The following is a 26,717-nucleotide window of genomic DNA, read 5'->3' on the forward strand; positions in this document are numbered from 1 at the left end:
CTGCGCTGCCCGGGGAGGCTCTGCCTCACGGCACGTCTGCCTGCCCCCGGCCGGGAGCTGGGACAGAGCCGGCCCTGTGCAGGGAACACTGAGCCTTTGACGGGCCTGGCGCTCGGCCTGGCCACACGGAGCCGGCTCTGCAGGGCCAGCGCCGGGGCCGCTCGGGCTCCATGCAGCCACTGGCCGGGACCAGATGCCCTGTCCCGTGGCCTCCCGGCTCCCTGCAGCCAGTCCCTCCCCCCGGCTCCTCCAGGCTCCTCTGGGGGGCCCCGGTACCTCTGGGGGGTCCCCGGGTATCAAGTCAGGGTTGCACCAGGGAAGCCAGGTGCAGGGAAGCCTAGGAGTACGTGGGCACCCGCAGCCCCACTTGCCCATCGTGGGGCTAGCGATGGGGGGGCTCTGTTGCCATGGGAACAGCTTGCAGCGCTCCTTGTGGGCAGTCTGACTCAGGGCCTGGATCTCATCTCAGCCACCCCTCTGTGCGCCCGGGGTCGCGCCGCTAACGCCTCCCCGGCACGGGGCCCAATCCACCGATTTGCTGCTGCCCGGCTCACATCAAGTGGCGGGGAGTTCCACAGCCCACGAGCCACGGCTAGAGCCCTGGCTCAGCCCTTCCCCCGTCAAGCAGGCCCGGGAATGGTCGGTGGGGTCTGTACAGGGCAGTGCTAGCTAGCGCCGGGTGGGCCTGCGTGCAAGGTGGGGCACGGGGCTCTGAGCAGTGGCTGGTGCCAGGATCGGGCCCTGCGAGTGGCTGCCAGGCCCAGAAGTGCCCTCACCAGGCCCTGCCCAGGCCAGGTCCAGCTCCGCACTACTAAGAGGTCGGGGCTGGATGGGGGAGAGACGGGCTCAGGGTGTGTGGAGGGGGGGACGGGGGGGTGTCTGCTCTGTGACCCAGGGTCCCCCCTGCACTGGGCTGTGTGATTCCCACTGACTCCCCCACGTGTGGATAACAAGGCTCTTTCGGGGGGGGGGACACAGGGAGGGAGGCGGAGGCGAACACCTGGTTAGGGGCAGGGTCTGGGAACTGGAGCCATGAAGGAAACAGACTAAGGAGGGGCTGGAATCGAGGGGCCCAGGGACCCATCTCCGGGCTGAGGCATCCTGGCCCTGACTCCTGTAGCCGCGTCCCGTCTGTGCTGGGCTGTGCCCCGGAGGAGCAATGACCCCCCGTTCTACCGGCTGGCCCAGTCTGTTCGTGCTGCTGTGGGGGTGCAGGGGTTGGGGGACCCCGACGCGCCGCCACAGGAGCGACCCGCCCTTCGGCCTCGCGGGCACCGGGCATGGAGCCGCCTCTCCCAGCCTGCGGCCTTCAGCTGCCGCGTTAACCCCTCGGGGCCCAGAGGCGGCAGCTGCCCAGGCAGGAGCCTGACCCGGGGAAGGCACGTGCCCAGCAGGGAGGTGGCTCTGCCCAGGGACGGGGAGCGGGGATTGGACGTTCCCGCCAGTTTAATCCGACACCGAGGGCTTATTCAGCTCCGGCATCGGTCTAAAATAGACGGGACTTTATCCGGCCAGATCCCTGTGCGGGCTGGAGGCCAGACCAATGGGCAAGGGGGAGCGGCTAGAGGGGAGGAGCACAGACAGTGGGGAGGGAGAGGGGACTTGCCCTGAGCAGTGGGGGAGAGACGGGAAGGCTTGCCAGTGTGGCAGGACACAGACCCAGGCTGCTACAAACAGTCGTCAGGGGGCCTCACGGTGAAAGCATCAAGGTGGGGCCCCATGACTGAGCTGCTTTGTGGAGGGGTGTTGTGCCAGGCCTCAGTTTCCCCAGCAGAGGGGTGTTGTGATATGCCTCAGTTTCCCCAGCAGAAGGGTGTTGTGATATGCCTCAGTTTCCCCAGAGGAGAGGTGTTGTGATATGCCTCAGTTTCCCGAGCAGAGGGGTGTTGTGATATGCCTCAGTTTCCTCAGCTGGCCAGGGAGATGGGCCCAGGGAGGTGCAGTGGTGGGGAGGCAGGAGATGACCCAATGGCCAAGAGCAGGCGGCTGGAGTCACAGGGAACATTCTCCCACACAGGCAGGGGCCACATTCAGTGCAGGTCACGGGCAGATCAGCTTTCGCTCTATTTGATCCCCAAGGACGCCGGTCCCCAGCCAAGCACAGCCCAGGCTGAGCTGGGGGGGCTGTGGGTCGGGAGTGAGGGCAGGGCCGGTGGGAGCTGGCGGCGCTGTGGGTCGGGAGTGAGGGCGGGGCCGGGGGAGTTGGGGGGGCTGTGGGTCGGGAGTGAGGGAGGGGCCGGGGGGAGCTGGCGGGGCTGTGGGTCGGGAGTGAGGGCAGGGCCGGTGGGAGTTGGGGGGGCTGTGGGTCGGGAGTGAGGGCGGGGCTGGAGGGAGCTGGCGGGGCTGTGGGTCAGGAGTGAGGGCGGGGCCGGGGGGAGCTGGCGGGGCTGTGGGTCGGGAGTGAGGGCGGGGCTGGGGGGAGCTGGCGGGGCTGTGGGTCGGGAGTGAGGGCGGGGCCGGAGGGAGTTGGGGGGGCTGTGGGTCGGGAGTGAGGGCGGGACCGGAAGGAGCTGGCGGGGCTGTGGGTCGGGAGTGAGGGCGGGGCCGGTGGGAGCTGGCGGGGCTGTGGGTCGGGAGTGAGGGCGGGGCCGGGGGGAGCTGGCGGGGCTGTGGGTCGGGAGTGAGGGCGGGGCCGGGGGGAACTGGTGGGGCTGTGGGTCGGGAGTGAGGGAGGGGCCGGAGGGAGTTGGGGGGGCTGTGGGTCGGGAGTGAGGGCGGGGCCAGGGGGAGTTGGAGGGGCTGTGGGTCGGGAGTGAGGGCGGGGCCAGGGGGAGTTGGGGGCTCTGTGGGTCGGGAGTGAGGGCGGGGCTGGGGGGAGCTGGCGGGGCTGTGGGTCGGGAGTGAGGGCGGGGCCGGGGGGAACTGGTGGGGCTGTGGGTCGGGAGTGAGGGAGGGGCCGGAGGGAGTTGGGGGGGCTGTGGGTCGGGAGTGAGGGCGGGGCCAGGGGGAGTTGGGGGGGCTGTGGGTCGGGAGTGAGGGCGGGGCCAGGGGGAGTTGGGGGCTCTGTGGGTCGGGAGTGAGGGCGGGGCCGGGGGGAGCCGGCGGGGCTGTGGGTCGGGAGTGAGGGCGGGGCCGGGGGGAGCCAGGGGGCTGTGGGTCGGGAGTGAGGGCGGGGCCGGGGGGAGCCAGGGGGGCTGTGGGTCGGGAGTGAGGGCGGGGCCGGGGAGAGCTGGGGGGGCTGTGGGTCGGGAGTGAGGGCGGGGCCGGGGGGAGCCGGGGGGCTGTGGGTCGGGAGTGAGGGCGGGGCCGGGGGGAGCCGGGGGGGCTGTGGGTCGGGAGTGAGGGCGGGGCCGGGGGGAGCCGGGGGGGCTGTGGGTCGGGAGTGAGGGCGGGGCCGGGGGGAGCTGGGCAGTCTGGGCTGGGCAAACATGAAGAGAAAGGACTGAATCGGGCACTGGGGGTTCGGGGCTGTGGACCCCCCACGGGGCCTGGGGCCGCCTGCCCCTTCCTCCAATGCCCACATGGAACCTGGGCTGGGCCGTATCTCGGAGCAGCACTGACCCCTCCCTGTTCTACTGGTGGGCGGAGTCACATCTGGCTGCGGACGGGGGTGCAGGGTTGGGGTCCCTGAGGCGCCGTGACACCGACTCACCCCTGAGCTCTCCGAGGGGAGCCTGGAGGGGACATGGACCCGCGCGCATGTGGGCACACACGGGGCCTGGCTGCTCGGGAGACCAGCAGTGCCGGGGGCTCTGTGGCTTACTTGGGGGTGCACGTGGCTGCGGGGCACACAGACCCGAAGGGGGGTGTCTATCATTGGCCAATGGGGCTCAGTGCTGGGGGGGTGTCCTGGCCACGGGGGCTGTTACTGGCTGGGGGGGCCACAGGGCCAAGAGGGGTCTGTCGCTGACCGGGGAGGCCTCAAGGCCGGAGGGATGTCCTGGACCAGGGGGTCTGTCACTGGCCAGGGGGGCGCAGGGTCAGGGCGGTGTCGCTGGCTGGGGGGCGCAGGGTCAAGGCGCTGTCCCTGGCCAGGGGGCACAGGGCTGGGGGGGGGCGCACGAGGTCAAGTCGGTGTCGCCGGCCGGGGGGCGCAGGGTCAAGGCGCTGTCCCTGGCCAGGGGGCACAGGGCTGGGGGGCGCAGGGTCAGAGCGGTGTCGCCGGCCAGGGGGCGCAGGGTCAAGGCGCTGTCCCTGGCCAGGGGGCACAGGGCCGGGGGGGCGCACGAGGTCAGGTCGGTGTCGCCGGCCGGGGGGCGTAGGGTCAAGGCGCTGTCCCTGGCCAGGGGGCACAGGGCCGGGGGGCGCACAAGGTCAGGGCGGTGTCGCCGGCCGGGGGGCGCAGGGTCAAGGCGCTGTCCCTGGCCAGGGGGCACAGGGCTGGGGGGCGCAGGGTCAGAGCGGTGTCGCCGGCCGGGGGGCGCAGGGTCAAGGCGCTGTCCCTGGCCAGGGGGCACAGGGCTGGGGGGCGCAGGGTCAGGGCGGTGTCGCCGGCCGGGGGGCGCAGGGTCAAGGCGCTGTCCCTGGCCAGGGGGCACAGGGCCGGGGGGCGCAGGGTCAGGGCGGTGTCGCCGGCCGGGGGGCGCAGGGACTCACGTGCTTTTCTCCTCCAGGTTGAGGAAGGTCTGGATCACCAGCGGCACCTCGGACTTGACGATGTACAGGTAGCTGGACATGGCTGTGGGGAACAGAGGGGCCACCTTACCGGTGCCTGCCAGCCGCTGCCCGCCCAGCCGCACCGGGGAGGGGTCTGTGCCCAGGCAGGGCGCGCCCCGGGTGCTCACGGGCACCAGCCGGGCTCCGTGCCATGCGGGGCAGGGTCCCTGGGGTGTGTCCACCCCCGCCTACCTCCGATGTTCTGCAGCGTGATGGCCACGGCTGCAGCCAGCTTCCCCGGCGTGCCGAAGGCCCGGTAGCCCAGCTGCTCGTAGGCCCGGATCCCTGCAGGGGCAACAAGCGGGTGAGGGGAGCCACAGTGGCCACGCTGGGCGGGGGAGGCTGATCCGTCCGCAACCTCCCGTCAGTGCAAACCCCACGCGTGGCAAAGGCTGGGCTGCCGCACTGGGTGCCCGAGTTCAGGAGCACCCAGCCCTGTGGCCCCCTGGCTGGCCACAGCCACACAGGGTGGGGGTGCCAGGAGACGGGGGAGAGGAAGCAAACGGAGCTGGGCCCGCTGGGGGAGACTTACCCACAATCCCCGAGGACTTCAGCAAGAGGTGGATGGAGTAGCTGGACAGCAGGGCCACGGTGGTGAGCAGGAAGCTGGGAGAGGGGAGCTGAGTGAGCCGAGGGCAGAGCCCCGCCTGTCGGGGGGCCCAGGGATACCGCGGAGGGCCAGATTCTCTGTGGTGTGCAGCCCCCGGCACACCCATTACCTCGGGCCCGCAGCCCCTCCGTGCCTCAGTTTCCCCTTTTGGAGCGGGTGGGGGGCTGGGTGTGTTTCTGACACAGGGAGCTGGGCAGATTCAGCAGCCAAAGGGAACCACAAGCCGCTGGTGAAACCCCACTGGTTCAGTGTGGGGTGCAGCCAGGCCCTGCCCTGCCCCACGGTGGGGCTCCTAGCACGCTGCAGTCAGCCTTTGGGGGCCCCTCAGTGCTGGGGAAGAGCGGAAGAGCTGCCCCCGGGCAGTGGGTCCCGGAGCCTGCAGCTGCTGGGGGGGTGGAGAGCCCCAGTTCACCCTGCGGTCCCATCGCCCCAGGCCGGGCCCACATCCAGCTCATCCCACGGGGCCCCGCCGTCCTGGGGCCACCCCACACGTATGTGGGGAGCTATCGCCCCCAGCCCGCCCCTGGCTGCCAGTCATGCCCCAGGCCTGTCTGCGGCCTTGGCCTCCCCTTGCCAGCAAGGAACAGAGCAGGCCCCAGCTGGCGGCCACCGAACCTCCAGCCGTGAGGCCAGCTGTGCCCCTGGGGCCCATGAGCGCCAGCCGGGGGGCGGGGGCGGGCGTGGGGGAGGGGAAAACACTCAGCATCGGGGAGCAAACACCCCGAGCGAGCCCAGAGCCCACCCGGCTAAGCCCCTTCCGCCACAGGAACAGCCTTGACCACACGGCTCCACAAGGACCCCAACCCAGCCAGGCAACCCCCCCTTCCTCCCACTCATCCAACCAATCAAACACCCACCCACTGACCCAACCCACCGTTCGCTCTGCCACCCAGCCAATCAACCGCCCACTCGCGCACCCGACCAGTCAACCATTCGCGCAAACATTCAACTAGCCACCCAGCCAACCATGTCTCCAGCTGCCAGCCAGCCACTGCCCGGCCCTCCGTCACCCAGCCGTTCAGCCGCCCAGCCCTCCGTCACCCAGCTGTTCACCCGCCCAACCCTCCGTCACCCAGCCGTTCAGCCGCCCAGCCTTCCGTCACCCAGCCGTTCAGCTGCCCAGCCCTCCGTCACCCAGCCGTTCAGCCGCCCAGCCCTCCGTCACCCAGCCGTTCAGCCGCCCAGCCCTCCGTCACCCAGCCGTTCAGCCGCCCAGCCCTCCGTCACCCAGCCGTTCAGCCGCCCAGCCCTCCGTCACCCAGCCGTTCACCCGCCCAGCCCTCCGTCACCCAGCCGTTCAGCCGCCCAGCCTTCCGTCACCCAGCTGTTCACCCGCCCAGCCCTCCGTCACCCAGCCGTTCACCCGCCCAGCCCACCGTCACCCAGCCGTTCACCCGCCCAGCCCTCCGTCACCCAGCCGTTCAGCCGCCCAGCCCTCCGTCACCCAGCCGTTCACCCGCCCAGCCCTCCGTCACCCAGCCGTTCAGCCGCCCAGCCTTCCATCACCCAGCCGTTCACCCGCCCAGCCCTCCGTCACCCAGCCGTTCACCCGCCCAGCCCTCCGTCACCCAGCCGTTCACCCGCCCAGCCCACCGTCACCCAGCCGTTCAGCCGCCCAGCCCTCCGTCACCCAGCCGTTCAGCCGCCCAGCCTTCCGTCACCCAGCCGTTCACCCGCCCAGCCCTCCGTCACCCAGCCGTTCAGCCGCCCAGCCCTCCGTCACCCAGCCGTTCAGCCGCCCAGCCTTCCGTCACCCAGCCGTTCAGCCGCCCAGCCTTCCGTCACCCAGCCGTTCACCCGCCCAGCCCTCCGTCACCCAGCCGTTCACCCGCCCAGCCCACCGTCACCCAGCCGTTCAGCCGCCCAGCCCTCCGTCACCCAGCCGTTCAGCCGCCCAGCCTTCCGTCACCCAGCCGTTCACCCGCCCAGCCCTCCGTCACCCAGCCGTTCACCCGCCCAGCCCACCGTCTCCCAGCCGTTCACCCGCCCAGCCCACCGTCACCCAGCCGTTCACCCGCCCAGCCCACCGTCACCCAGCCATTCACCCTCCCAGCCCTCCGTCACCCAGCCGTTCACCCGCCCAGCCCACCGTCACCCAGCCGTTCACCCGCCCAGCCCTCCGTCACCCAGCCGTTCACCCGCCCAGCCCACCGTCACCCAGCCGTTCACCCGCCCAGCCCTCCGTCAACCAGCCGTTCACCCGCCCAGCCCTCCGTCAACCAGCTGTTCACCCGCCCAGCCCTCCATCAACCAGCCATTCACCCGCCCAGCCCTCCGTCACCCAGCCATTCACCCGCCCAGCCCTCCGTCACCCTGCCATTCACCCGCCCAGCCCTCCGTCACCCAGCCGTTCAGCCGCCCAGCCTTCCGTCACCCAGCCGTTCACCCGCCCAGCCCTCCGTCACCCAGCCGTTCACCCGCCCAGCCCACCGTCACCCAGCCGTTCAGCCGCCCAGCCCTCCGTCACCCAGCCGTTCACCCGCCCAGCCCACCGTCACCCAGCCGTTCACCTGCCCAGCCCACCGTCACCCAGCCATTCACCCTCCCAGCCCTCCGTCACCCAGCCGTTCACCCGCCCAGCCCTCCGTCAACCAGCCGTTCACCCGCCCAGCCCTCCGTCAACCAGCTGTTCACCCGCCCAGCCCTCCATCAACCAGCCATTCACCCGCCCAGCCCTCCGTCACCCAGCCATTCACCCGCCCAGCCCTCCGTCACCCTGCCATTCACCCGCCCAGCCCTCCGTCAACCAGCCATTCACCCGCCCAGCCCTCCGTCACCCTGCCATTCACCCGCCCAGCCCTCTGTCACCCGGCCATTCACTCAACCAAACAAACAACATTCACCCACCCACTCAACCAACCAATCAAATGTTCACTCACTCAAACCCAGCCAATCAGCTGGCCACCCACACACCCAGTCAACAATCTACCTAGCCACAAGATCAACCAACCAGCCCCCACCGCTGCTCACCCACCCACCCCGCCAAGCACTCACCCAGCCACCCACCTAGAAATGAGCAGCAGCTCCACTCGGCCCCAGGGCCCTGGGAGCCGGGTCCCACCCACAAGATTGTCTGCAAAGCTGCCCACCTGGGTCAGTGCCCCTCCTTGGCTGCCCGACCTCCTGCCTCGGCCAGCGGATCCACCGGCTCCTCGGTAAGGCTGATGCCTGAGGAGGGTGCCCACCAGCTGATCTGCACCCTGCTCCCCAGCAAGGCGAGGGGCCGGCGTCTCCGCAGGCAGCGAGCGAGATGGGAGCCCACCCGGCCCCGGCCACCGGGCTCCGTGGCACGGACAGGCGCAGTGCTGGTGCCCAAAGCTGCCCCTGCTCCCAGGTGCTGGGTGGTGGGGCTGGGTCTGCTGCCCCCCACAAGCCCATCACCACCTTGCGCTCTGGGGCTGGCTGGGGGGATCTTTGGGGAACCATCTGGGGGCCAGGCTGTGGGTGGAGCTGTATCCTCTGGCTCCATGGGGAGCTGGGCACCCCGCACAGCCCCTGCCCCCCAGCCATCTGCACAGCCTAACTGCTGGGGAGGGAGGAACCTCACAGGTAGCCCGGCCCTGGCCCGCACGCGGCTCCCCACCGGCCCTCCATTACCTCTGCCCAGGCCCCTGCCTCCTGGCAGTGGCCTTGGCAAGGCGTGGGAACCGCCGGTTCTCCCAGCGAATGCAGGGCCCGGGCCGGGCTCCGCTGAGAGCTGCCCGTGGGGCTGGGAGAGCCAGGGCCAGGAGCTGGGGGATGGGAATCCTGCCCCCTGGCTGGAGGGCAGCAGACACGGTACTGTAGAGGTGGCTGGTTCGGGGCACACGTGGCCCTGTCTCTATAGCAGCAGGGTGCCTCACACATGACCCATGAGTCTGCGCCTCAGTTTCCCCAAGGAACTCGCCCAAACAGTCTGTGGCGGAGCTGGGACCTGGAGCCAGGTCTCTTGCCAGGCAGGCAGCGCCCGACCCGCTAAGCCCCGGGCAGGGAGAGCGGCTAAGCCGTGGGTCCTGCCAGTGCCACCTGCCACCCGGCACTCAGCCACGGCCCCCCAGCTCTGCCTGCTCCCACCTTGACCCGCCTGGCCACCAGGCACAGGGCTGCCAGATGGTTTCAACAGAAATACCGGACACTCGTGACATGACATCACAATCGACATCCTCGTTAGAAAATCCCGGACACTTCTATTGTCTCACGTCTATTGTCTCAGTGTATTTCCCGCACAGACAGCTCCAATACCGGACCGTCGGGTTCAAAGCCGGACACCTGGCAGCCCTGGCCAGGCAGCGCCACCGCCCGGGGGTTCGCTTTGCCGCCGTGCCCGCGCTATGACTTGCTGGCACTCCCTGTTTGAACCCCACAGTGCCCCGAACACCACCCCAGCCCCGCCCCCTGCCCTGCCCCAGCCCCGCCCTAAGCTCCGCCCTAGCCCCCGAGCCACGCCCCCACACTCACAGGAAGAGGAGGATGCCAGTGTTGGCCATGGCGTAGGCCAGTCCCAGGATGCCGCTGCCCATGATGGCGTTGCTGAGGTTGAACACGGACATGCCAAAGGACGTCTTCCCTTCGAACTGCACAGAGGGGACTCAGCGTCATGCGCCGCGGCTGGGCAAAGCCCGGCCCCCTGCGCTCGATGGACACATTCCTGTGGAGCCCCGCCCCAATGGACATGCCCCACAGAGCCCATTGCCCTGCCCTGATGGACACGCCCCCACCGAGCCCCGCCCCGATGGACACGCCCCCGCAGAGCCCATCCCCCTGCCCCCGATGGACACGCCCCCACCGAGCCCCGCCCCGATGGACACGCCCCCGCAGAGCCCATCCCCCTGCCCCCGATGGACATGCCCTCGCAGAGCCCATCCCCCTGCCCCCGATGGACACGCCCCCGCAGAGCCCATCCCCCTGCCCCCGATGGACACGCCCTCGCAGACACCCCGCAGAGCCCATCCCCCTGCCCCGATGGACACGCCCCCACAGAGCCCATTCCCCTGCCCCCGATGGACACATTCCTGTGGAGCCCCTCCCCAATGGACACGCCCCTGTGAAGCCCCGCCCCACCCCAATGGACACACCCCCATAGAGCCCCGCCTGATGGACACGCCCCACAGAGCCCATTGCCCTGCCCCAATGGACACGCCCCCACCGAGCCCATCCTCCTGCCCCAACGGACACACCCCCATAGAGCCCCGCCTGATGGACACGCCCCAGCAGAGTCTGCCCCCCATCCCTGATGGACACGCCCCCAGGGAGCCCTGCCCACCGGCTCCGCCATTCACAGAGCGACACCTTCACTGCACCCAGCGAGCCCCCACTGTGGCAATGTGGGGACCGAGCCCATCGGCAGAGCCTCTGGGCATCTCCCACCATCCCTCTGCCACTGACCGGGTAGCTACCTCCTTTAGCTCCTGCAACTTCCCTGATAGCCCCTCACCCGCCATGGCCTGCCTCCCTGCCCCAAGCCGCCCCTCGGCCTGGCTCTTCACCGCCAGCTGGGGCTCCCTGTGCCCGCACAGCAGGGCCAGCACACGGCCTGGCCCGTTCGCCTGGTGCAAGCGCCCCCCCAAGGGGCATGGGGCGGCCAGGGCGGGATTCCACGAGGCTCCGCGCACACCGGCCCCGCGTCCCAGCTAGGAGGTGCCGGGTGTCTCTGCTCGGACAGTGGCATTCGCCGGCCGGGAGGGACGCTCCCGCCCCACGGAGCGGGCCCGGCACCGTCAGGAGCACCCCGGCGGCTCGTCAGAGGGGCAGGGATTTCTCTCGATTGCCCCCCGCCTCCGCCCCTGCTGGGAACTGCTCCCCAGCGCTGCACTAAGCCGGACGGGCTGGGGGCGCGGGGGATGAAAAGCCCTGACAAGGAGCAACCGGATCTTTTATGCTCCTTGGGCTGGGCAGGGCCAGGACCCAAAGATCCCCAGGCTTAGCCCGGGCTGGCCCTGGCGGGCGGCTGGAGCCTGCTTATCACACTAAGCCTGGGGCTCATCTGGGCCTTAATCTGGCAAAGCCCTCGCCGCTTTCTGCCTCCTCGTTACCCCGGCTTAGAGCAGCCATGCCCAGCCCCGGAGCCAAGGCAGAGCAAGGGGCCCCGCAGGGCCCTACCCAGCTCCCCGATTCTCAGCACAACGGCGGATCCGTTACGGGCAGGGGAAAAGCCGCCTGACGAGTCACTCCTGAAATCCCGGGCCGGGGGGGGGGGGGGGGGAGAGGGGGTGGCGCTGTCTGGGGGCGGGACCTAAGGTGCAATTGACCGGGGTAAGAGGCGCGTCCCTGGGGGCTGGGAGTAACCCGAATATTGGGGTGATCCGTGGCGTGAGGGGCTGGCAGGCGAGACAGGCCAAAGGGGGTGGTTACGGCGCCCGAGGGAGGAACTCTAAGCGTGGAGCTCAGACTCAGCTGGCCCCACACTCGAGCCCCTGCAGGTCGGCCGGGCCCCCGGCTCAGCCCAGGGTGCAGGCCGAGAAGGGGCCGTTGTGTTGCTGTAACAAGCCCCCTCGCCCCTCTCCAGGGGGCGCCAGCGCTAACGGCCAGTGCTCTGCTCCCTTGAGCTAAAGGAAAAGCTCTGCCAATGGTGAGCAGCAGTGGTAGGTTTTTATCCTCTAGGCTGACCTGCCACTAGGGGGCAGTGGGCCACATGCTAAACGGGAGGCTTGGGGTGAGACCAAAGATCTCTCCAGCTCTCGGTGCCCCTCGAATGGGCTCCGGGGGCAGCCCACGGGGGCAGGGGACGGACCCGGCTCTGCCCTCCGCCACCCAACTCTGCAGGGAAGGGCAGTGGGTCTGTGCCCCCACCAAGCAGTGCGAGGAGGAGCCCAGGCTGCAGCCACCCGCCAGCCCCTCCCTGCCCGGACTCACATCCGTGAAGTGGGTCTGCTTCTTGTCGGGGCCGTGGGGCAGGAACTCCTCCATCTCCGCCACGGCAGGCTGGCCCTCGTCAAACCTGGAGAGAAGAGCTGTCATGCCACCCACCCGGAGGAGTGCCCCCTCGGTGCCACCTGGGCTGCCTGCTGCCCCTCCCAGGCTCCAAGGCAGAGCAGGGCCGTGCCACTCCATCCCCTCCCGCTCCCCCTGCCGCCGCCCCAGGGCGCTCTGCTGGCATGGGGTGCTAGCCTGGGGGGAGCCTGATCTCCAATGGCATGGGGGCGGGGCAGCTGAGGGTTCCTGAGTGGCACCGATCCTTTGCCCTTCTCCCATGGGCTCGGAGTGCCCCACAAACACCATCCCCTCCAGGCCAGGATCCCCTGGGGAAACTGAGGCCCAGCGAGGTTGGGACTTGCTCAGCACACGCCCTGCTCCAGGCAGGACCCAGCAGACCCCAGCTCTCTGATGTCCAGTCTCGATAGACCCCCCCCCTGCTCCTGGCCACAGGGTGTGTGACCCCCAGTCAGTTCCCCCAGGAAGTTCTCCCCCTGCCCAGGCTGGAGCCGGCCCGTTGTCAGACTGCGCCATGCTGCTGGGGGTCTGCACAGAACCTGCTGCCCCCCCCCCTGTCGCTCCACCGGGCTGGCCCCATCCACCCGCCTCTCGGCCGTTCTGAAAGCCTAGCAATGGGGCGCGCTCGTATGGATGCGCCTGAACAGCGAGCGGGATCCAAGGGGCTGCCCCAGCAAGACCCCTAAGTGGGGATCAGACCCCCCCGGCTCTGCAGCCTGGTGCCTTTGCTTTCTCGGCTGCCCGGGGCAGAGCCGTGGGGGGCTGGCACTGGGGGCTGCAGGGCAGGAGAGAAAGGCACTGGCAGAACTGGGGGGCAGGGCTGGTCTGGCAGGGGTTGCAGGTCAGGAGTGAAGGGCACCTGGGGGGGCTGGCCTGGGCTGGCAGGGGCTGCGGGTTGGGAGCGAGGGGCACCGGTAGGGCTGGGGGGCAGGCTGGCCTGGGTTGGCAGGGGCTGCGGGTTGGGAGCGAGGGGCACCGGTAGGGCTGGGGGGCAGGTTGGGCTGGGCTGGCAGGGGCTGCGGGTTGGGAGCGAGGGGCACCGGTAGGGCTGGGGGGCAGGCTGGCCTGGGTTGGCAGGGGCTGCGGGTTGGGAGCGAGGGGCACCGGTAGGGCTGGGGGGCAGGCTGGCCTGGGCTGGCAGGGGCTGCGGGTTGGGAGCGAGGGGCACCGGTAGGGCTGGGGGGCAGGCTGGCCTGGGCTGGCAGGGGCTGCGGGTTGGGAGCGAGGGGCACCGGTAGGGCTGGGGGGCAGGCTGGCCTGGGCTGGCAGGGGCTGCGGGTTGGGAGCGAGGGGCACCGGTAGGGCTGGGGGGCAGGCTGGCCTGGGTTGGCAGGGGCTGCGGGTTGGGAGCGAGGGGCACCGGTAGGGCTGGGGGACAGGCTGGCCTGGGTTGGCAGGGGCTGCGGGTTGGGAGCGAGGGGCACCGGTAGGGCTGGGGGGCAGGTTGGGCTGGGCTGGCAGGGGCTGCGGGTTGGGAGCGAGGGGCACCAGTAGGGCTGGGGGGCAGGCTGGCCTGGGTTGGCAGGGGCTGCGGGTTGGGAGCGAGGGGCACCGGTAGGGCTGGGGGGCAGGCTGGCCTGGGTTGGCAGGGGCTGCGGGTTGGGAGCGAGGGGCACCGGTAGGGCTGGGGGGCAGGTTGGCCTGGGTTGGCAGGGGCTGCGGGTTGGGAGCGAGGGGCACCGGTAGGGCTGGGGGGCAGGCTGGCCTGGGCTGGCAGAGGCTGCGGGTTGGGAGCGAGGGGCACCGGTAGGGCTGGGGGGCAGGCTGGCCTGGGCTGGCAGAGGCTGCGGGTTGGGAGCGAGGGGCACCGGCAGGGCTGGGGGGCAGGCTGGCCTGGGCTGGCAGAGGCTGCGGGTTGGGAGCGAGGGGCACCGGCAGGGCTGGGGGGCAGGCTGGCCTGGGCTGGCAGGGGCTGCGGGTTGGGAGCGAGGGGCACCGGCAGGGCTGTGAAGGGGACATTTGCCTGGCACCTGCCCTCTGTGCCCGGATCTGGGGAGGGTTCCTAGCTCACCCCGCCTGGGGCAGGAAGGCAGAGCAACGCGGCGTCTCCCCTGGCTCTGGCCGGGCGAGCCCCTGCCTGCCCACGCGGCGCCGTTACCTGTCGTTCCCCACCAAGGGCATGCCCAAGGCGTTCCCGGCGTGTTTCCCGTTGGGCACCAGCTCCACCATCTCCGTCTGGACGGGGATCTCCGCGGGCTCCATCCCTGGCCGCGAGGTCCGGGCTGGGCTGGCAGGAGGCGGGGGGAGCCGGGCTCCGTGGGCAGCGCTGGCTGTGGGAGGGAAGAGGCCGGTCGCACACAGGAGGACCCCGAGAGGCCGGCCAGAGGGGTCGCGGGGGGCTGGGCACACACTATAGCACAGGTCCGGGCCACGGGCTCGGAGCGCGACACTAACCGGGCCTGCCAGGGTCCCCCCGAGGGCGCCTCAGCTCTGAGTCGGTCTCCCCTGGGTGCGTGGAAATGCCAGCGGGGTGCCCATCTGATGCGGGGGGGTGGCCTGGGCCCCTCTGGGTGGGCAGTCCCCGGTTGCCATGTTGCGCAGGGTGCGTGTGTGCACTGCCCTGCTCCTCCCCATGGCCCTGCCCTGCCGCCTGCTGGGCTCAGCTCCCTGCGGGCGGGGACCCCGCTCGGTGCCACGGGGGGCCAGCAGCGGCCGGCCGGTCCCTCACTCCTGCTGCTGGCTGCCACCCTCTGGCTCCCCCTGGGCACAGCTGTGAAAACCTGCTAGGAGAGGTGGCTGTGCCCATCCTGTGCTGGCTGCCAGGCGAGCTCCCGGGGGTCTCTGTGCCTCCCCCGTGTGTCTCCCAGCCCCACCTGCTGGCCCCCCCACGTGCACCCTAGGCCCACCTGCCGCCCCCGAGGGGCTCTTGGATAAGCTGGCAGGGACGCAGCCCCCACCCCCGGCAGCGATGCCGGGAGGGGACCGCTCCCCGGGGCGCGCAGAGACAGGATACCGGGTGAACCGGACCAAGGATCTGCCCCAGCCTGGACACTCTTATGGCTCTTCCCTGAGCTCCCCGCTGGGCCCAGCCTGCCCCTGCCAGGCAGAAAGCAGCTGCTCTAGCGCATTGGCATGAGGGATAAAAGCCTACAACAGCTGCCACCAAATGGAGCTCCCCTTTATTGCCGGTCAGCCAGGGCAGCCCTTCTCCTCCCCCCTTTTCACTCCGGGCGAGTGTGGACAGTTCCCGGCTGCTGTGGCTCCCTGGCTCGGCTCCGGGCTCTCGGCAGGCACCGCCCGGCTCCGTGCCTCAGTTTCCCGTGCCCAGTGCTTGGAGGCTGGCACAGCCTGGCAGCAGGGACTGGCATTTCACACACCACTGGGACAGGCCCCTCAAGGACTGGCAGCCGAGGGCTCGATGAAGAGGGGGACGTGGAAGAATAACGCCCCTCCCTGTGAGCCAGCAGCGCCGTCGCCCAGCTCCATGGCCTGGCTGAGCCCGCGACAGAGGATGAATGCCACCCCCCCAGGCTGGGGGCGATCCAGGCCGCCGGCGGGGGCAGGAAGGGGGAGGCGCGAGAAAGAAGGCTTTGCAGAGGCCGCTGGCGGGGCTGTGAGTGGGACGCCTTGGCAGGCAGCACAATGCCCGCTCTGTGCCGGCCGATCGCTGGGAAACGGCTCCAGGACAGAGCATCTTTATGGGCCGCCGGCGAGCGGAGCCCCCGCCTCGGGAAAAGACCGTTCTCATTAGAATAACGTTGCGGCTGCCCCGGGGCACGTCCGCCTGGCCAAGGGGGGTCCTGGGGTGACGGCGCGAGGCGGGAGATGGCAGGAGATCTGGGGTCGTTCCTGGCCTCCTGGCCCGGTGCCTCAGTTTCCCCACCTGGCTAACGAGGATAACAATCCTTCCTTGGCCTGTCCCAGTTATTCAGCTGGCGAGCTGCCCCCGCAGGGGCTGGTTTGGGCCTGACCCCGCAGTCCTAGGAATAAATAAAGGATCCCAAATAGTGGACCACAAGTTGAATATGAGTCAACAGTGTGATGCTGTTGCAAAAAAAGCAAATATGATTCTAGGTTGTATCAACAGGTGTGTTGTAAGCAAAACTCGTGAAGTCATTCTGCCGCTCTACTCTGCACTAGTTAGGCCTCAGCTGGAGTACTGTGTCCGGTTCTGGGCGCCACATTTCAAGAAAGATGTGGAGAAATTGGAAAGGGTCCAGAGAAGAGCGACAAGAATGATTAAAGGTCTAGAGAACATGACCTATGAAGCCAGGCTTCATGAACTGGGCTTGTTTAGTTTGGAAAAAAGAAGATTAAGAGGGGACATGATAGCGGTTTTCAAATATCTAAAAGGGTGTCACAAGGAGGAAGGAGAAAATTTGTTCCTCTTGGTTTCTGAGGACAGGACAAGGAGTAATGGGCTTAAAGTGCAGCAGGGGAGGTTTAGATTGGACATTAGGAAAAAATTCCTAACTGTCAGGGTGGTCAAATATTGGAATAAATTGCCAAGGGAGGTGGTGGAATCTCCCTCTCTGGAGATATTTAAGAACAGGTTAGATAGACATCTGTCAGGGATGGTGTAGAGGGAGCTTGGTCCTGCCTTGAGGGCGGGGGGCTGGACTCGATGACCTCTCGAGGTCCCTTCCAGTCCTATTATTCTATGATTCTATGAAAGCACCCAAGGACGGCAACAAGGAGGGAAGAGACTGCATCAGCTGCCACCGAAAGGCAGCTCCCTCTGGGGAGGAACAAAGCCAGGGGCAGCAGGTGGAAGGCTCGCGGCCCCTGCGCCTCACCCCTTCCTGAGAGACGCCCCCGGGCTGTTCAGTCCTCAGCTAGTGCTGCCTGCTCAAGGGCAACCCGGCTAGGATGGGCAGCGGGCACGGCCGGGGCACGAGTCTGCCAAAGGCAGGGACTGCCCATTTGCCGGGCAGATGCTGCCAGCTGCTAAGAGCTGCTGGTCACCCCATCGGAGCCAACGTCCCAGAGACCCCAGCCCCTGCGCCCCGCATCCCCCCAGCCTCAGCCTGGCCACGTGGGCGGTGCCGCCCGCTCCGAAACCCTGCACGGCCCCAGAGCCGCAGACCAGGCCCCGCCCAGCTGATCAGCCCAGCTGGCTCCTGGACACAGCTGGGGTGGCCGCGGGGAGATGCGGGCAGGTGACAAAGCCACTTGAGGAAGGGCTGGAAGGAGCCGGGACTGAACGTGCCCTGGCCCCAGCCAGCAGCTCCAACGGGCTCCTCTGGCCCCCACCCCATCGGCTGCCAGCCCAGGGCGCGGACGTGCCAGACCAGCGCCCCCGGAGGGACTTTGTCCGCTGTCCGGGGCAGGAATTGACGAAGGCAGGGGGTGGCACCAGCCTGCCAAGCCAAGGGGAGCCCCAGGCCCCAGGCCCTACCAAGGGGGCACCAGCTACCCGCCGCAGCGCCCTGGCACCGCGCCCCGAATCCCAGTCCCTCCAACCGCAGCTCCTCTCCCGCCAGGCTGGGCCCATCTCCCCCAGCTGGGCTGTGTCCTGCCAACCCTGAGAAAGTGGGACTGCTACCCCTGCCGCTGACCCTACTGCCCTCCCGACCTGGCCCCCACGCTCCTGCTCCAACCACCAGACCCTACTGCCCTCCCGACCTGACCCCCACGCTCCTGCTCCAACCACCAGACCCTACTGCCCTCCCGACCTGGCCCCCACGCTCCTGCTCCAACCACCAGACCCTACTGCCCTCCCGACCTGGCCCCCACGCTCCTGCTCCAAGCACCAGACCCTACTGCCCTCCCGACCTGGCCCCCACACTCCTGCTCCAACCACCAGACCCTACTGCCCTCCCGACCTGGCCCTCACGCTCCTGCTCCAACCACCAGATCCTACTGCCCTCCCAACCTGGCCCCCACGCTCCTGCTCCAACCACCAGACCCTGCTGCCCTCCCAACCTGGCCCCCACGCTCCTGCTCCAACCACCAGACCCTACTGCCCTCCCGACCTGGCCCCCACGCTCCTGCTCCAACCACCAGACCCTACTGCCCTTCCGACCTGGCCCCCACGCTCCTGCTCCAACCACCAGACCCTACTGCCCTCCCAACCTGGCCCCCACGCTCCTGCTCCAACCACCAGACCCTGCTGCCCTTCCAACCTGGCCTCCATGCTCCTGCTCCAACCACCAGACCCTACTGCCCTCCCGACCTGGCCCCCACACTCCTGCTCCAACCACCAGACCCTGCTGCCCTTCCAACCTGGCCTCCACGCTCCTGCTCCAACCGCCAGACCCTACTGCCCTCCCAACCTGGCCCCCACACTCCTGCTCCAACCACCAGACCCTGCTGCCCTCCCAACCTGGCCCCCACGCTCCTGCTCCAACCACCAGACCCTACTGCCCTCCCGACCTGGCCCCCACGCTCCTGCTCCAACCACCAGACCCTACTGCCCTCCCAACCTGGCCCCCACGCTCCTGCTCCAACCACCAGACCCTACTGCCCTCCCGACCTGGCCCCCACGCTCCTGCTCCAACCACCAGACCCTACTGCCCTTCCGACCTGGCCCCCACGCTCCTGCTCCAACCACCAGACCCTGCTGCCCTTCCGACCTGGCCTCCATGCTCCTGCTCCAACCGCCAGACCCTACTGCCCTTCCGACCTGGCCTCCATGCTCCTGCTCCAACCGCCAGACCCTACTGCCCTTCCAACCTGACCTCCATGCTCCTGCTCCAACCACCAGACCCTACTGCCCTTCCGACCTGACCCCCATGCTCCTGCTCCCACCACCAGACCCTGCTGCCCTCCCGATCTGGCCCCCACGCTCCTGCTCCAACCACCAGACCCTACTGCCCTTCCGACCTGGCCCCCACGCTCCTGCTCCAACCACCAGACCCTGCTGCCCTTCCAACCTGGCCTCCATGCTCCTGCTCCAACCGCCAGACCCTACTGCCCTTCCAACCTGACCTCCATGCTCCTGCTCCAACCACCAGACCCTACTGCCCTTCCGACCTGACCCCCACGCTCCTGCTCCAACCACCAGACCCTACTGCCCTTCCAACCTGGCCTCCATGCTCCTGCTCCAACTGCCAGACCCTACTGCCCTCCCGACCTGGCCCCCACGCTCCTGCTCCAACCACCAGACCCTGCTGCCCTCCCGACCTGGCCCCCACGCTCCTGCTCCAACCACCAGACCCTGCTGCCCTTCCGACCTGGCCTCCATGCTCCTGCTCCAACCGCCAGACCCTACTGCCCTCCCGACCTGGCCCCCACGCTCCTGCTCCAACCACCAGACCCTGCTGCCCTTCCAACCTGGCCCCCACGCTCCTGCTCCAACCACCAGACCCTACTGCCCTCCCGACCTGGCCCCCACGCTCCTGCTCCAACCACCAGACCCTACTGCCCTCCCGACCTGGCCCCCATGCTCCTGCTCCAACCACCAGACCCTACTGCCCTTCCAACCTGGCCTCCATGCTCCTGCTCCAACCGCCAGACCCTACTGCCCTTCCAACCTGGCCCCCACGCTCCTGCTCCAACCACCAGACCCTGCTGCCCTCCCGACCTGGCCCCCACGCTCCTGCTCCAACCACCAGACCCTGCTGCCCTCCCGACCTGGCCCCCACGCTCCTGCTCCAACCACCAGACCCTACTGCCCTCCCGACCTGGCCTCCACGCTCCTGCTCCCACCACCAGACCCTACTGCCCTTCCAACCTGGCCCCCACGCTCCTGCTCCAACCACCAGACCCTGCTGCCCTCCCGACCTGGCCCCCACGCTCCTGCTCCAACCACCAGACCCTGCTGCCCTCCCGACCTGGCCCCCACACTCCTGCTCCAACCACCAGACCCTGCTGCCCTCCCAACCTGGCCCCCACGCTCCTGCTCCAACCACCAGACCCTGCTGCCCTCCCAACCTGGCCCCCACACTCCTGCTCCAACCACCAGACCCTGCTGCCCTCCCGATCTGGCCCCCACGCTCCTGCTCCAACCACCAGACCCTGCTGCCCTCCCGACCTGGCGCCCACGCTCCTGCTCCAACCACCAGACCCTGCTGCCCTTCCGACCTGGCCTCCATGCTCCTGCTCCAACCACCAGACCCTACTGCCCTCCCGACCTGGCCCCCACGCTCCTGCTCCAACCACCAGACCCTGCTGCCCTCCCGATCTGGCCCCCACGCTCCTGCTCCAACCACCAGACCCTGCTGCCCTCCCGACCTGGCCCCCACGCTCCTGCTCCAACCACCAGACCCTGCTGCCCTTCCGACCTGGCCTCCATGCTCCTGCTCCATCCGCCAGACCCTACTGCCCTCCCGACCTGGCCCCCACGCTCCTGCTCCAAGCACCAGACCCTACTGCCCTCCCGACCTGGGTCTGGGACCAGAGCCCTGGCTCCCCATACCTCTGCTCTAACCACTGGACAATGCTGCCTCCACCATGCTAACGGCTGAAGAGCACCGGGGTGTTTGCGGCTGGCGCTGCAGAGCGCGGTGACGAGGTGGAATAACCCTGCTGTGAAACCCCCTCAGCGTCACCGCGCCGGGCAGCCCGTTCCCACGCTCCTCGCCCCCACTCCCAGCCCGGCCCCCCTGCCCGGCGGGGGAGGGCAGCGCGGCCTATTTCCAATGCACCAAAGCGGCCGTGATGCGCGCAGGCCGGCCCCACCCTGGGAACGTGCGACCCGCAGACCCCCCAGCGGCGTTTTCATCTCTCCCCGGCAGCCTTCCCAGAGTGCAATGCGTGCGGGCGTTCGGCCCCCGAGCGGCCGTGGGAACCAGCGGGTCCCCTGCCAGGCTGGGGGGCCTCAGCGGGCACCCCACAAGGGGCAGGGGCAGGGACCCAGCCGGAGCCGCGGACCCCTCCGGGGGTGGGCTTGGAGCCGCGCCGGGCGGGACGTGGGCAGAGCGGGTGCTCTGTCCGGGGGTGGGTAGGATTGCAGGGCCGGGGGGGCACGCCCCTCAGCGCGGGGGACCTGTGCCCGGGGGCGGGCGTCACAGGCCACGCGGTGGCTGGCAGGCGCTCGGCGGGTTCGGGTGGCTTGTGACACTGGGTGACTCTGGGTCTGTCGGTGCAGCCAGGCCAGCTCCCCGTGCGCCGGCCTCAGCAGGGCCGGGTTTGGGCGCGACGCGGACGCGGTGGATGGGAGGGAGACACGGGGGCCGGGGTCACAGAGCCAGGGAGATTTCACTGCCCCGCCCAGGCATGCAGGCGCCCAACTCCCCTGGGTCTTGCAGGGCCTGGCCTTGCCCCAGGTGAGGGGCCCGGCCCGGCCCACGCAGGCCCACGCCCCCTCGTCCCCAGCCCGGGAGCCCTGCGCCTTATCGATCTGTTTGTTCCCTGCTCCGCAGGTTCCCTGGGAGAGTTCCCAGCTGCTGTTCCTGGAACAAGCCGCGGGCCTGGCCTGTTTGCTGAGGGGGAGGCTGGGAGAGCCAGGGGCCGGCGGCAGGCCCAGCGAGCGGGGCCCGGGCTCAGCCAAGCCGGCCGGAGATGGTCCCGGTGACGCCTGGCCTCTGGGGGTCCAAGCCTCCGGCATCCACCTGGAGTCAAGGGTGCGAGGCAATGCCTGGCTCCCCGGGCCCTCCTCTGGCCTGGGGTCAGCCAGGGCCCTGCCAAGGCCTTCCCTCCGCCCGGCCTGGGGTCAGCCAGGGCCCTGCCAAGGCCTTCCCTCCGCCCGGCCTGGGGTCAGCCAGGGCCCTGCCAAGGCCTTCCCTCCGCCCGGCCTGCCAGGTCCCTAGAACCCGCATCCCAAGAACGGGCAGGGGCCTCGCAAGGCATTGAGTCCAGTCCCCTGCCCCCGGCGGGCCCAGCCCGGAGAGGGGTCTGTCCGACCTGCTCCGGCATCCACCCAAACCGCCTGGCGGCACTGTGAGCCCGCTGCATCCTGTCCTGTGCTCGGGGGCCAAGGGGAACAGTCCCCCCTCCTCCTTGGGACGGCCTTTTAGACCCCTGAAAACGGCTCTCATGGCCCCTCGGCCTGCTCCTTTCCACACTAAACAAGCCCAGCTCCTCCAGCCTGGCCTCCTAGCGCCTGTTCTCTGGGCCTTTCGTCAGTTTCGTGCTCGTCTCTGGACCCTCTCCCTTTTCTCCACAGCTTTCAGGTGTGTAAAAGAAAGTTCTTCACACAGCGCGTAGTCAACCTGTGGAACTCCTTGCCAGAGGAGGCTGTGAAGGCTAGGACTAGAACAGTTTAAAGAGAAGCTAGATAATTTCATGGAGGTTAGGTCCATAAAAGGCTATTAGCCAGGAGGTAGGAATGGTGTCCCTGGCCTCTGTCTGTCAGAGGCTGGAGAGGGATGGCAGGAGACAAATCACTTGATCATTGTCTTCGGTCCACCCCCTCTGGGGCACCTGGTGCTGGCCACTGTCAGTAGACAGGATACTGGGCTAGATGGACCTTTGATCTGACCCAGTACGGCCGTTCTTATGTTCTTATCTTATGTTCTTATGTTCTTGGAATGTGGCGCCCAGCACTGGACACAGACCAGCAGGGCCCATCGGATCCGCCTGTCTCACCCTCCGCACAGCCAGGGTCACCGGCCCCACCAGCCCCGGCACCCAGGGACCTCAGGGAGACCCAACATCTCAGTCCTCTGGACAGCCAGGGCCGAGACCGCGGGGCTGCTGCTGCCCGAGGCTGAGCATTCCCCATGCCAGTTTGGGGAAACTGAGGCCCGGAGCAGGGCATGACTCACTCAAGGCTACAGAGCCAGGAACAGAACTGGGGTGGGGAGTGGCTGGGTTCCCGCTTCCCGCCAAGCGCCGGGACCACACTGGACTCGGCTGGCTGCCTCTCCCCTCCATCCGCGGCTTTCGGCTGCCTCCGTGCCCGGAGGTTAGTGCCCACCGGCACAGGGGTAAGAGACACAGCACGGGGTGCCCAGCCAGCCCTGCCGAGCCTTTCAGCCCCATGCACTGAACATCTGCAGGGCCCCGCGAGCCGGCCCACGCCAGGCCCTGGGTCTCGTGTACTCAGGGCCAGCCACCCCCGCCTGTCCCCCTGCCGCACAGCCAGCCACCCCCGCCTGCCCCCCGCTGCACAGCCAGCCACCTTCCACCTGTCCCCCTGCCGTACAGCCAGCCACCCCCCGCCTGTCCCCCTGCCGCACAGCCAGCCACCCCCGCCTGTCCCCTGCCGTACAACCAGCCACCTTCCACCTGTCCCCCTGCCGTACAGCCAGCCACCCCCGCCTGCCCCCCTGCCGCACAGCCAGCCACCTTCCACCTGTCCCCCGCTGCACAGCCAGCCACCCCCCACCTGCCCCCCATCGCACAGCCAACCACCCCCCGCCTGCCCCCCCGTCGCACAGCCAGCTACGCCCAGCCTACCCCCCCGCTGCACAGCGAGCCAGGGCCTGGCCTGCCACAACCGAACGGTGCTTTCCTGTCCTCGCATGAACCCTAGAAAATACGGGGGGGGGGGAGTTTTCTCATTTTCCAGTGAATTCACTTGACATGAAATTATTCTGCCCCATCCCAGTGCTTTGAGAAGTTCCGAGGGGGATCCCCGTCCGGCCTCACGTCTCCCCGCCGGGGGAGGGCTGCGCCCGCTCTCTGGCCTCACGCGCTTACAGCCGATTCGCTTTCTAACCCAAGGGCTGCTGTTCGGGTTTGGGAAACTTTCCCTTGTGACCAGCCCCCTTTCCCAGCAGCGGGGACAGGCTCACGGGACCATTCTCGCCCCGAAAAGCTCTTCCTGGCACGTCTCAGTGCTGGCTGGGCTGAGCGAGGAACAGCCTGTCCCATGACTGGGTTTTAAGGGGAGTAGCCAGATCGTTGCTGCACCCATGGGGGGGGGGGGTGTTTGCCCCAAAGTAGATACAAAGAGGGTCATGTGAGGTGTCACAGGAAAGCTCCTGTTCTACTGATTCTGTGTGTGCTATTCGTGTAGCGGTGTAATATCTGTATGTGGAGTTAGGAGCATGGACTCTCTGGACAATTCTCGGTCTGTGACTGAGCACTGGGCAAGGAATGCTCAGCCAATGGCGATGCTAATTAGCAAGGCTCCATGGACAATAGGGCTGTGTCTACATTGGCGCGATCTTGCGCAAACACTTGCTGCCTGTCTAAACTTGCCGCGTGTTCTTGTGCAAGTACACGGACGTTCTACTGTCTGAAACGCTGAACTCTGACGCTCCCGCTCAGGAAGAAGCCCTTCTACGCAACGGTTCTTGCGCAAGAGGCCAGTGCAGACAGGCAACATGAATTCCTTGCGCAAGAAAGCCCGATGGCTAAAATGGCCATCGGAGCTGTCTTGTGCGAGAGCGCGTCTACACTGGCACGGATGCTCGTGTGCAAAAACACATGCCAGTGTAGACGCTGTCTTGCGCAAATACTTTAACACAAGAACTCTTGCGCTAAAGAGTTTTTGCGCAAGATCACGCCAGTGTAGACGGAGCCCCCGGGATCTCTAAGGGCATGTCTACACTACCACCATAGTTCGAACTAGGGTGGTTAACGTAGTCAATCGAAGTTGCAAATGAAGCCCGGGATTTAAATATCCCGGGCTTCATTTGCATCTTGCCGGGCTGTGACGTAGTGGGGGTACCTGGCTGGTTTCTATGCTGCTGGCTCTGGGGTAACCCCCACTGGCTGCCGTGGGTACCACGACCCAGCAAAACAGGATGAGTCACTATGCAAACCAGTATGGCCAGACACCCCCCATGGAGAGGAACAAAGGAAGGTGGAATGCTGCCCTGGCTGGGGGGCAGGGCTGGAAGAGAGTTAGTTAGTGGATGGCTGTCTGGGAGCATGGAGGAGACAGCCTAGGGAGAGGGGCTGGAGTTTAGGGGCCCAGTCTCCCCCATCTCAAGGGGGCCTGAGGCATCCTAGCCCAGCTCTGTGACCAGATTACATCTGTGCTGTGCTGTAACCTGGAGAGGCAATAAACGTCCTCTATTCCACCGGCTGGTGCGGTCTGTTTGTGCCATTTCGGGGTGCAACACGCCGTCACATGGGCGCCGCCATTTTTAAAGCCCCGATATTTTGGACTCTGTGCCCGTGGCTACACGCGGCACGGAGTAGGCAGTCCGGATTAGGCTCTCTTGTAGCCGCGGGCACGGAGTCCGAACTACCGGGGCTTTAAAAATGGCAGCGCCCGGCAAGATGCAAATGAAGCCCGGGATATTTAAATCCCAGGCTTCATTTGCAACGTTGACTGATTACATTAACTACCCTAGTTCGAACTAGGGTGGCAGTGTAGACATACCCTAAGTGCCAGAGACACACCTGAAGGAATGTGTCTGGCTACCTGCAAACCAGCCAGGGCATAATGGCTACAAGCATGTGAAAGAAGGACAGGCCCCTGAACCACGTGACCTGCTACAGCTCGGAGGAGGCCAGGGGAGGTATAGAATTGCCACGTGGAAGGCTTCATCTTAGTCTTCAGTTTTGCTCCTGATCCCAGATGCAGCCGTGCAGGGAACAACGAGCCGGGAAGAACCGAGGACCCATCCTGACACAGGATGTTCACCAGAGACTTTTAAGCCAGCAGTTTATAACCTCTCCGCTGCGAGCCTGCATCGAGAACTGGGAGATTCGAGGCATGTCATGTATTCTCCTTAACAACCTCGCTCTCGGGCTTTTCTTTCTTTTAGTAATAAACCTTTAGGCTGTGTCTGCACTGGTGTGTTCTTGTGCAAAAATGACCACTCTTAACACAAAAACATGCCGCCTGTCTACACTGGTCGCATGTTCTTGTGCAAGTAAACTGACGTTGCACATGCCAGTGTAGACGCGCTCTTGTGGAAGAGTTTTCGCACAAGAACTCTTCCGCAAAAGAGTTTGTGCGCAAGAAGCTGCCAGTGTAGAGGTAGCCCTAGATTGTCGATTCTACAGGATTGGCTCAGCGTGATCTCATGGGTAAGACCCAGAGTGTAAATTGACCTGGGACCTGTGGCTGGTTTCTTGGGACCGGAAGAACCTGTTCGGGGTAGGTGAGATTGGGTCCTAGAACCCCTCACCTGTGTGTTAGGCCTGGGGCTGATTGGGGCACAGGGGGAGCTGGGATGTCACAGGGGTTTGCTCCTGAGGCTTCTGGCTGGCCAGATCAGCAGCTGAAGCGCTCGGTGTGGCTGGTTTGTGGCCTATTTGGGAAGGTCTCCGGTCTGGGGCTGTACGGAGCCCCGAGTATGAGCAATTCGCCCTGAGCGGACGCCCTCAGCTGTGCCCCTGGCCGGTCAGTCACACAGCCCCCTGAAACAGGCCGGACTGTCTGTCCCTGCGTGTCTCTAGCCTGGGCCAGATTGCTCTGGAGGAGAAAGACGCCCGGGAGTCCCATGCCACTCACTGGCCTCCGTGCAAGAGTAACTGGTGGAACTCACCGCTGGGCTGGAAACGGGAGATGAAAGGAAATGATCTAACCATCCCTACTGACTCAATGGGGGGAAGGCTTCAATCCAACTCACCACCCCACCCTGAGACAGGGCAGCCCCTAGGTCCCCACTCAGAGATGGGGAAACTGAGGCACACAGAAAACAAAGCCCAGCCTAGAATCCAGGCTTCCCCTCCTGGCCCCAGGCTCGCGCTGGGCGGTGTGCGTTGGTGCGTAGCAGAGAGAATCCCACGCAAAGCTTGTGGCTTGAACTCATTAGCTCTTGCCTTTCATTCGCACTTCACTGCCTCCCGGGCCCTGGCAGCCCCCCCGCTGCAGTCTCCCTGCTCCAGCGACCCGCAAAGTCCTTGCTCTCGGTCTCGGCTCCGGCCCCGT

The 26,717-nt window shown here is 67.4% G+C and overlaps 1 protein-coding gene across 1 annotated transcript in view; it reads right to left on the bottom strand.

Annotated features, from left to right (window-relative positions):
* Positions 1-26,717, bottom strand: part of SLC38A3 (solute carrier family 38 member 3) — a 46,632-nt gene that overhangs the window by 10,714 nt on the left and 9,201 nt on the right. The window contains exons 2-7 of the mRNA XM_075939547.2: positions 14,214-14,385; positions 12,038-12,122; positions 9,644-9,759; positions 5,129-5,202; positions 4,789-4,881; positions 4,537-4,618 (exon numbers count right to left, since the gene is read on the bottom strand). Coding sequence (XP_075795662.2) covers positions 4,537-4,618; positions 4,789-4,881; positions 5,129-5,202; positions 9,644-9,759; positions 12,038-12,122; positions 14,214-14,317 — 554 coding nt within the window. The 5' untranslated portion in view covers positions 14,318-14,385. The remainder of the gene's footprint in view (positions 1-4,536; positions 4,619-4,788; positions 4,882-5,128; positions 5,203-9,643; positions 9,760-12,037; positions 12,123-14,213; positions 14,386-26,717) is intronic.

This window comes from Pelodiscus sinensis, chromosome 11 (assembly GCF_052426305.1).
Source record: "Pelodiscus sinensis isolate ZL-2025 chromosome 11, ASM5242630v1, whole genome shotgun sequence".
Classification (NCBI taxonomy): domain Eukaryota; kingdom Metazoa; phylum Chordata; order Testudines; family Trionychidae; genus Pelodiscus; species Pelodiscus sinensis.